This window comes from Athene noctua, chromosome 1 (assembly GCF_965140245.1).
Source record: "Athene noctua chromosome 1, bAthNoc1.hap1.1, whole genome shotgun sequence".
Classification (NCBI taxonomy): Eukaryota; Metazoa; Chordata; class Aves; order Strigiformes; family Strigidae; genus Athene; species Athene noctua.
The window spans coordinates 2896891-2907292 of record NC_134037.1 but is presented as its reverse complement, the minus strand read 5'-3'; the positions used below and the strand labels follow the sequence as shown (position 1 = coordinate 2907292).

Here is a 10402-nt window from a genome sequence, read left to right as displayed (position 1 = left end):
ACCCCCAGACCCTTCTCTCCCAGACAGCTCCAGCCACCCCTCCCCGAGCCTGTAGCCATGCAGGGGGTGGTTGTGGCCCAAGGGCAGGACCTGGCACTTGCCCTGGTTGAAGCCCATCCCGTTAACGCTGGCCACCGACCCAATCCATCATTTGCCACTCCAGTGGCCACAGACGCCCGGGCAGTGCCGCGTGGAGCTGGCAGCGGGACGGGCAGGGGGAACACAGCAGCGCCCCCTCCCCACGGGGGGAAGCGGCTGGGGGTCACACTCTGGGGGTGCAGACAGCACCGGAGCTCTCCAGGGAAACTCCTCTGCTGGGATTTGGGGTCCTCAAACGGGGCTCGGGGCTCCCCTACCCCCCGAGGACAAATGCTCAGGGTCCCCCCGGTGTGTCGCGGGGGGGGTAAGCGGCCCCCCCCCCCCCGCGGCTGGCAGACCCCACTGCGCAGGGCAGAGCCGGGGGTTTGCCCCTGCCAGGCTGGTGCGGCCGAACATGGGGGGGCAAAACCGGGGCGGGGCACCCCGGGGGGTGTGGGCGCAGCGGGGGGCGGGATGGGGGGGCACCGTGATGGATGCAGGGGTGGTAGGACCGAGGGGTAAGGGGGGGGCACAGGGGCCCCGCGTGCCGGGCCGGGCGGGGCGGGCGCTGCGGCCGTGCCGGCGGGAGGAGCCGCCGCCGCGGAGCCGCCCCCCCGGTGCCGCCCCCGGCCGGCGCCGCTCGGTGGGGCAGAGCCGGGTCGGGCACCGCCGCTTGCGGCCGAGCCGAGCTAAGCCGGGCCGGGCCGGGCCGAGCCGGGGCGAGGCGAGCCGGGGCGGCGGCAGCGGCCATGTACGGTGAGTGCCCGCGGGGGACGAGCCCGGTGGGGCGGCGCCGGGCCTGGGCCGGTACCGGGGCCGGGCGTGTCCCCCCCCCGGGGCGGGCTGAGTGAGGGGCTCACCCCTCCAGGGTTGGGGGATCTCGTGCTTTATAGGGCTGTGCGCCTACCCCCCCCCAGTTACTGGGGGCACCCCCTCTTTGAGGTGGGGGACACCTCCGTCCGATACAGAGCTGTGCACCCCCCATTTATTGGGGGGGGACCTCTCTTTGGGCTTGTGGGGACCTTGGTGTTTCATGGGGCAGCGCACCCCCTAAGTTCCTGGGGGGTTGTTACCTCCTTGGGTTTGGGGGGGCCTCGATCCTTTATAGAGCTGTGCGTCTCTGTAGTTACTGGGGGTGACCCCTCTTTGGGGTTGGGGGGGGACTTTGGTCTTTTACAGGGCTGTGCATCCCCCCAGTTGCTGGAGGGTGTCTCCCTTTTGGGGCTGGGGCACCCACCGTGGTCCCATAAAGGGCTGCAAATGCCCCCTCTATCACCGGGGTATTGCCCCCTTTCTGGGGGACCATGGTCTGTTAACCGCCCCCCCCTCTCCCCCCAACCTGGGCTCCTGGGGGTCACCTGCCCCCCAGGACTGGGAGGACCTTGCTTCTCTATAGGACCAGGGACCCCCATAATGCTGGGGGGTCACCCGGTCCTTGGGGTAGGTGCTATCAAGGGCTCTTCAGCTCCACCTGGTTATTTGGGGGGGACACCCCCCCCAGGATCAGGGGTGATCTTGGTCCTATATATGCCCACCCCCCTGCGATAACGGGGAGCTGTCTGGTGCCTGACATAGGGCAGACCCCAATCCCATATCGCCCCCCCGCCCCTTGAGGTGTTTTGGGGATCGTTGACCCCCCACGCTGTCACTGTTGCCCCCCCCGTGCACGGCGAGCACATGGGGCCCCGTGTCCCCAGCCGGGAAGCGCAGCGGGGTGATGCCGCCTGCGTAATGGGGAGCAGCTGGCGGAGCAGCTGGTCACCCCCCCCCAATTCCCCTCCCCAACCGGGGCTGCGCTAAGCCGCTGGGAGCTTTTGGGAAGAGCTGGGGGGGGGGTGGTGGCCGGGTGGCTCTTAAATCCTCCCTGCCCATTGCCCGAGCATCCTTCCCCGGGCTGACAGCACAGGGTGAGCACCACAGCGGGGGGACCCCCTCACCGCTGCCCTGCCTCAGGGGGTCCCAGCCCCCCCGAGGGCTGTGGGGTGTCTCTGGTGCTGCCAGCTGAGCCCCCTCTCTGTGAGGCGCTGCGGTGCCAGGGGTGAGTGAGTGCGCGGCGGGATGCAGCGGGAGGTGGGTGGGCAGGGTGCTGACTCCCCCCGCCGGGGTGATGAGGGGTGCTTGTTTTGGGGCTCAATGCGGTGCATAATGGGGGGGGGGGGAGGTCCTGAGATGCTGTGGGATGAAGCATCTACATCCTTCGGGGAAAACCGGTGGGCTTGGGGAGTGGGTTTGTACCCAGGGGGGCCGGGGGGGGAAGCTGAGGCAGGACGCTCGGGTTCCGGTCCTTTCCTCTCCTCGTCACGGTGCTGACTCCTCCGTGGCCTCCGTTGAGTCATTCAGGTCTCCCAGCTGGTATTTTTCCACCGGCAAAACGAGGGGGAAGCTTCCATTCCCCTCCTCGGCTGCGGTGGCCTGCGGTGACGGCTGCTGCGTACCCCGGGGACGCGGCCCCTCTGTGGCCCCCCCCCGCCGGGGTTCCCTCGCCCGCTCCAAGCACAGGACCCGTCTGTCTGGCGCGGGATGGCAGCGATGCTCTCACCCAGGGCAGCCAGCCCCGATGCCCAAATGGTCCCGCTGGTGCCACCTGGGCGCCTTGCTCAAGGGCTTTTGCATCTGCGTTGGGGCTTGGGCTGATTTTTTTTTTTTTTGGGGGGGGGGGATTTCTGTTGGTAATTTGTGCTGCTGGCAAGCAGGAGTTTGCGGGGAGCTGTTGTCATGATCCGAGCAATTTGCAGCAGCCCGGAGCATGTAATAATCCTCTTTGCCAGGGAACTGCGGGGGGACCCCAGCCCCTCTGCCAGCCTGAGCTGCAGCTCCCCACGAGCCTGGTGTCAGTTTAATGATCTGTCCCGAGGGGTGTGACATGCTCTGCTCATCCCCTGCGATCCTGGCTCAGTGGCCAGCCTGTCCTGCCCACCAGGAACAGCAACGCCACATCAGGCTGCAGCTCCTCTTACCCCCAGGTTAACGCCTCGGCGAAGCTCCTGCTCCAAAATACCTGGCAAATGCCTGGAAGGGCAAAACATCTCTGGGGACCTGAATGTGACTTCGAGGACAAAAGCCAGGCTGGTGTCTTTCCCCAGTAGCTCTCACGACCAGGCACTGCTGCGGCTCGTGGTCCTGGAAAGCATCCAGGAGCTGGAAAGCTCTGTGGGATACTTGGGATGAAAGGTGCATTAGGAATGCACAGGATTATTGGTATCTTTTTAATCTCTCTTTTAACTGTCTCTTGGCCTGGGGGAAGGATTCGATGGGTGACTGGGGATGGGTTTTTTTTTCTCTGTGGACAGGACAAAGCGGTGCAGGACGATTGCTGTGTTATGGGGGAGTCAGCACGGGGGGCACAGCCACCCTTTACACCCCTCTAACCCTGCTAAGCTGGCGTTTGTGTGTGTGAGGCAGGAGTGGGGTGCTCGGCTGTGCCCAGCACCCCTGGCTGTGTGAGCCCGCAGCGGTGGCTGTGCCCAGGGAGCAGATCTGCTGGGGATCTGCGCCCATTTTCATCCCGCATTCGGTTTCCTTTTGCGGTCACTGGTGGAAACAGGGGAGCCAAGCTTCAACCCTGACCTTGGCCTGGGTGGCTGGAGTGGTGCAAACCGGTGGGTTTGTGAGCTGAGCCTTCAAATTGGTGTCCCCGTCTCTGGTGGGAGCTCCCTGTCCTGAGCCAGGCTTAAGGATTAGCAGCTTCTCGGGAGATTCACATCACAGGAGCTGGGGTGCTGCTATCAGAGAGCACGGCTGCCCCACGCTCAGGGGCTGCACGGTGGCCCCAGCTTGCAGGAGAAGCCCAGAGCTTTGTGTACCCAGGCGCCAGCCACCTTCCTGCTTCACTGCCGTCTCCAGGAGGCTGCGCTTTAATTCAGAAATATGTGTAAAAAAAAAAACCCGAACAACAGAGTGAGCTCGTTGGGCTGAAAGCCCTCCAGGAACAGGGGCACGGCTGTGGGGAGCGCAGGGAGCTGTGGGGATGGGACGGGGTTCTCAGTGGGGCTTGGCTGCGAGTCCCCCCCATACTTTGGCAGCTGTTGGGCGGGCAGCACGTGTCGGGGCTGCGGCAGCAAGCCTTGGGAGCTGAATGCTATCCTGAGCGTCCGGCTCACCGCAGTTTGTTTCCTCTACGCTCCCTCGCTTTGCTTTCTGGTCGCGGGCACGAGCTGTCTCCTCCCACACCCAGCGGAGCTGGAAATAGAGAAGGTTCCCTTTTTTCTTTTTTTCGGCAGCAGCTGGAGCAGGGGAAATGAGGTTTTTCGGCTACCCGGAGAGGAGGCGTTGTCGGTGGTGGGCGCCAGCAAGGTCCCTGCGAGCCGTCTGGGGCTGCCAGCGTGCCACTGAGTCACAGCCAGCAGCCGCACGAGCGGATGGGTTTTGCGCTAAATAAATAGTGCTCGGTGGGACTGGATGGCTCAGCAGGGGAACGTGAAATGCAATTAAGCTTTTTTTTTTTGGCTTTTTTTTTTTTTTTTATTTCTTCCGTGCTTTTTAACTAAATGATCTGCAAATTAATTCAGTGCTTGTAGAGGAAAAGGGGCTGTTTGTGGTGCCGGCAGCTCTGGGGGCTTATCCAACCCACCCGGCCATGGTTCTCGCGGGGGTTTGTGTTAAACCTCGATGTCTGTGGCTGAGTCCAGGACTTTTTTCCTGGTGCATTCCCCACCAGCACTGCTGTGTCCGGACAGGATTTGAGCCCTGCAGTGAAGATGTGGACTCCTCTGCCTGGAGCAAACACTAGAGGGGATCGTGCCAAGGCCAGGCACTGGCACTGCTCACCTCAAACCTCATCAAGCCCAATTGCTTAAGGGCTCTGGTAATTGTTGTGCAATCAGCAATTGCACCAGAAAATGCACTTCCAGAGATGCTCCGCTCTGGGCTGAACCCTTTGCAGGGCTGTAGTTCTGTCTTATGTCCTTCTACCTTCTGGACTGGGGTTGCTCCCCCTCCGCAGGGACTACGAACAACCCAGACAGGCTGGAGAGAAAGCGTGGCCGTGTCCGGTCCCATCACGTTTCTGTTTCTATAAATGAGAGGTGTTCGGTCAGGTTTTCTGCCAAAAACTAAAACTGGCTATGGGCTTTGATGTAGCATATCTTGGGGAAATAGGAAACCACAGAAACATGTGTGATCAGCATCTCACAAAGGTCCTTACGGTGTTTTTTGTTGAATGTGCAAAACAGGGCAGGGGGTGTACATGGGTTTTGTTCTCTAAAAACCTTTCAAACTTGCAAGCCTTTCCATGTCCTTGGCTGTTCTGTTGCATCCAGCTCTGCGTTGCGTGGGGCAAGGCCCTGGGATTGCAAAATGAACCTGGCTCTTAATTAAGCAGTTTTCAGAGGCTGGCCCTGATGCTGGGTAGACCCTCAGCCTCCGTCAGAACTTCCCCACCTACGTGGTCCAGACCAGACACTCCACATCCACCCAACACCCGGCGAATGTCTCGCATCGAGCAGCCGCATCGAGGCCAGAGTTTGAGTGAATTTCCTGCTGTTTAAGCTCTTTCCTCCCCCCAGCTTTCCCTCTGCCATGTGCTGGATAATGAAACCAGGCACCCATTAAGGCGCTTAACTCCCCTTCTCCTCTCCTCCCCTCGAATCGGCGCTGCCAGCGTGCCAGGTACGGCACGCAAACCTCCCGGCGCGCAGCTCTGCCCTTAATGGGTGGTTTCCCCCACGTGCCCAAGGGCTGGTGTGGTCTCAATGCCCGAGTCTAATCACCGCTGTGAAATATTAATTAATCTGGCCGCTATTGAAGCTTTGCTTGCACTGCGGTGTCGGAGCGGCAGGCTCGGCTGAGCAGTGAAGCGTAAATAATGGAGGGCCGAATCCGTTGCTGGTGTAAGCCAGCAGCGGGGCTGATTTACACCCCACGGCTCGCCACGGAGTTGTTAAAGCTGGATTTGATGCCCACGTGCCACGAGCTGTCGGTGTTTGGAAGGGGGGTGATGGGAGGGAGTGTGTTTTGGGCAAATCCAGGTGGGATTCAGACACGATGGCACCAGCGTGGATTCGGCCCTCTGGAGCAGCTCCTGTTTGGGGGATCCCTGCACGGGCTGGGGGGAACCCCGGCACCGAGCCACACGCTGGGGGCTCTGCGTGGAGCTGCTTTGCTCCCCCCCTCCCCGGCCACGGTGTCTGCCCCAGCGAGCTCCGGCTGCGTCGGTGGAAGCGAGGCGAGAGTGGCGCGTGGAGGAGTGCCAGGGGGAAGCTGCGAATTTAATTGCTGAGCTAAAAGGCTTTGCACCGACAGCTCCGAGCAGGCTGCGGGCAACGTCTGGGTGAACATTTCCCTCTCTGGAGTGCTCCTCTCCATCCCACTCGGCAACATGAAAAATACATCCTGGCAGCGGCAGCCTTGGCTCGCCAGTCCCGGGTGTCTCTTCTCCTTTGCTGTCAGTGCCTTGAAATATTTCACTATCCCTTCATGCTGGCATCAAGAGGGCATGTGAAGGGCCTGGAGAATCAATCCTGTGAGGAGGCAGGGCAGGAGCTGGGAGTGTTCAGTGTGAGGAGGAGGAGGCTGAGGGGAGCCCTCATCCCTCTCTGCAGCTCCTGACAGGACATTGCAGAGAGGCTGGGGCTGGGCTCTGCTCCCAGGGGATCAGGGACAGGACAAGAGGGAACGGCTGGAAACTGCCCCAGGGGAGGCTCAGGCTGGGCAGGAGGAGAAAATGTTTCCCAGCAAGAGTGGTCCGAGAGTGGCACAGGCTGCCCAGGGAGGGGGGAGTCCCCATCCCTGGGGGGGTTTCAGGGCCGTTGGGATGAGCTGTGGGGGATGTGGGGTAGGGGAGAACTTTGTAGAGTCGGGCTGAGGGTTGGGCTCGATGATCCCGAGGGGCTTTTCCAACCTGAAGGATTCTGGGATCCTGTGAAAGCGATGTGGCTCCCCATGATCAGCGCTGGCTTGGGCTGCCCTTGGAGGTTTGGGTCTTTTGCAACGTCCTCAAAAGTGTCTCTGCTCACAGATGAGCTGTCAGCTTTTACAACACCCCCTCTGCAGATGCTGACTCTTAACAAAGGACATTTGCATGAGCAGTGATTAACGAATGGGGAAGGGAATAAGCCGTGAAGGTGCAGCCTTAACTGTTGAGGAAGGTCAGGAACTATTAATTAACATCAGGACATTGCTCTGAATTAGAGCTGTGGGAACGAGCTGGATTTGGCCACCTCCCCACTTCTTCCTCCCCTACTAAAAGTGGTAGAGGTCTAATGCAACCACCCAGGGTCCCCAATCTTTTCAGGGCTGCTTTTTTCCAATAGCTCTTCTTTGCATCGGGCTGATCCGCACTGCTCCATCCCAGTCCCCTCCTGGCCTGGGGGCTGCCATTGCCTCCCCCCCCGCCAGAGCACCTCGCTGTGCTCGCCCAGTTCACAGCACGCTACGAGAGCACCAGGCCACGGTTTTAAGCAGCACCCAGTGCGTTTGGCTCTCTTCAGCATGCTTAGAGAGAGGTTTACTGGCTTGCTTTACAGCTCTGCCAGCCCATGGGCTCGTGCTGATTTACATCAGGATCTGCCTTGGCTCTGGGGGGTGCGGAGGCAAATTGGGCTGGCTGGTGCAGAACCTGGATTTTTAGTGTAGTTTTCCTGCCTCTTAAATTGGTGGCAGAAGCTCAGAAGAGCACCTGAGCAACGCTTTCCCTTGGGGGGGGAGTTCCCATCTGTGCTTGTTTATGGCCCTGGGCTTTCCCCTGGGAGCAGCTTTCAGGGAGGAGGGGGGTCTGCAATCAGCGTCCTACGTCTTTCAGTGCCCGCCATCCCTCACAGCACTTGACTTTGTCCCTTCTCTCTGCCAGTGTTGCTTGTTCTTTGCCTTCCCTGATATATTTTTTCCCTCTACCCACCCTGGGGTGGATGGAAATAGGACTAACGGGTCTCTGGACCAGCTTGAATATTGCTTAGTGACATTTCTAACGTGTAGCAGGGAGATTTCATCCTTCTCCCCGGGCAGGCTCATCCTCAGGGTGCCAAAGTGCTGAGGGAGTCAGAAGATGGTATGAAGGAGACTCTCACATCGACTGCATAAATGAGATTTTGCTAAGGAGATTAGGGAAAGGTCTCTGGTTCGGTGTAGGGCCCGGGGGAAGACAATGCTGGGCTGGCAGTACAGCCCCTACCTCTGGGCCGGTGTTTTTGCTTGGGGTTAAGAGAGTGACCTTCATGGGATATTAGGTTTAATGAGGGATTTTGCGTGATTTAATTAAGATTTATTTGCAATCAGTTGGAGTGCCCTTATTAAGTAAATTCCAGGCCTCGAATAACATGGCCATAAGGTTTTCCAGCCGTGCTTATTGCCAGGATGCCGTTAAGATGGGGAGAGGGGAGGGGATTAACAAGGAAAGGTTTAAGGTCAGAGCACCAGTGGGAGAGTGTGTGGTGGTTTTGAGAAGTGAGCTGGGCCTGTGTCCTGTTCTCAGCTGGCCATGCTTGATCCCAAAACCCCCAGTTACAGCTGGTACCAGTGAAACCCCTCCTGGAAACACATGCAACGAGTTTATCTGTGAGCCTGGGGGCTCATGCCGACGTGGGAGCAGCTAGGTGGGGGTTATGCTAGCAAGCCACAGTTGCTGGGGCTGAAAGCCTGTAATTATCCCCAATTAGACTGACTTTCTTGGAGCTGAGCTGTCAAAGCAGAAAGCCCTTTTGGCTCGCTTTGCCCCCTGGCGAGAGTGCAGATGTGACCTGCTGCGGGTGAGAGTGACAGTGAAGGGCCCGATAAACGCCCCTGGGGTGCCCCAGGCGGGTGCAAGACAGGGGGTGATGCACATATCGTGGGTATTTGCAGGAGCTGATGCTGCTCTTGGGTTTTCCACCTGATTCCCTCCCCAGGGAGAGTGTCGAGTCACATTTCTCCGTGCCTCGATTTACCTGATCTTTAAGAAAATCCACAGCGGCGGGCTGCCAGCAGGAGGAGAGCGTGACGCACTGTGCGGGTCCGTCCTTGCGTGTCTGTCACATCCCTTGGATGCTGTTTCGGGGTCAGCTCCCACCCGCTGAGCCCTTGTTAGCGCTGCCCACAAACGAGCGATGCTTCGTGTGCTCTCCCGAGCTTTGGGCTCAAGGAACCTTGAAAAAACACCCCCCAATCCCCACCCTCGGGGGCCCTCCGAAATGCCCAGCTCTCCGGCCGCCCCCGCGTACCGGTGCAGACGCCGGCAGAGCAAAGCCAGCTCCGTTCCCAGCTGCCATCAGAGCCGCCTCGGTGACTCAGCAGCCGTGCTGAAAGCTGCCTTATTTATTTAAACGGCTGCTCCCGCTCGACTGAGCATCTCCTGCAGCGATGCTGCCGCTGGGCCGGCTCCGGCCGCCGCTCGGCGAGGAGGAGAGCGATCCCCAGCACCTCGAGCTCCCCGGTTTGCTCTCGACGCGATGGCTCTGACTACCTGGGCTCTCGGTCCTGCGCTGCGGCTCTGTGCCGCCGGCCCTGCTTGCTCTTGGGAGATGCTGCACGTGGCCGGAGCAGGTACCTTTTCCCCAGGGTGCTGGGTTGGATCCCCTGGGAGGGAGAAGCTGCTGTGGCTGCCGGTGACCTTCAGTGTCATTTTTTAATATTTTAAGTACCTCGTGCCAGCCTGGGCTGGAGGAATGCATTTTGCAGCTGCGGGGTTTTGTCCTCGGAGCCGGGGGGGGGGGTGGGGGGGTGATGCTGCTGGTCGGTGCCTGGCTTCGGGCTGGAGCTGTGGCTGCGGTAGTGCAAGGTGCATGGGGTCAGTGTGGTGGGTGGTAAAGGAAATCGGTGTCTGGAGGAAGAAATGGCTAGCGGAGATCCTTGTCGGGTAGCCTGGCTGGGGGGGTGTTGCTAGCCACAGGGTTTGGTGCTGTGGGGGTAAGGGGTCCCATATAGACCGAACACAGGGCTGGTGTCAGCCCTGGCGTCAGGACCAGACTTGGGTTTGTTGCTCTCTGGAGAGCCCTTAGGGGAGGGGAAATAAAACACAGAAAAATCTTCCTCTTCCCTTAAGGTCTATGTTATTTTTAGTCTGCTTTTTTAAGGATTTACGGTCTCCCTGTCTGTGCCTGTGTATGTCCAGGCTGGGCAAAACCAAGAAAACACTGGGGTTTGGGGAAGGAAAGTTTCTCTCGGTTTCATGCAGGCAGAGAGACCCTTTTAGTGCCTGCTGCAGGGAGCTCAGCCCTCTTACTAGACATCAGAGAGTCTCCCCTGGAGATGCTGCTCTGTAGGAGGCCCTGTCCTTCTGCTGGGATCCCACCCACCGGTGATCTGATGTGCTGTGGGTTAAGCAACATTCCTGCTTTCCCTGCCTGGACCATCTTCATCCTCCTGCCCCGTGGGGCTACGGGGGCACCCGGGTCCCCTCTCCCGGGAGGTGCTT

General features: G+C 59.9%; 1 protein-coding gene across 4 annotated transcripts in view; it reads left to right on the top strand.

The window, feature by feature from the left end:
- The first annotated feature begins 706 nt into the window (after positions 1-706).
- The window catches only part of EFR3B (EFR3 homolog B), a 44429-nt gene continuing 34733 nt past the window's right edge, over positions 707-10402 (top strand). Inside the window, exon 1 of one of the 4 annotated variants that reach the window (XM_074895407.1) lies at positions 707-834. In XM_074895407.1, coding sequence (XP_074751508.1) covers positions 828-834 — 7 coding nt within the window. In that variant the 5' untranslated portion in view covers positions 707-827. Of the gene's footprint in view, positions 835-1985; positions 2117-9256; positions 9532-10402 lie in introns of those variants that run through there. The other 3 variants (XM_074895409.1, XM_074895405.1, XM_074895406.1) reach the window with 3 other exon arrangements.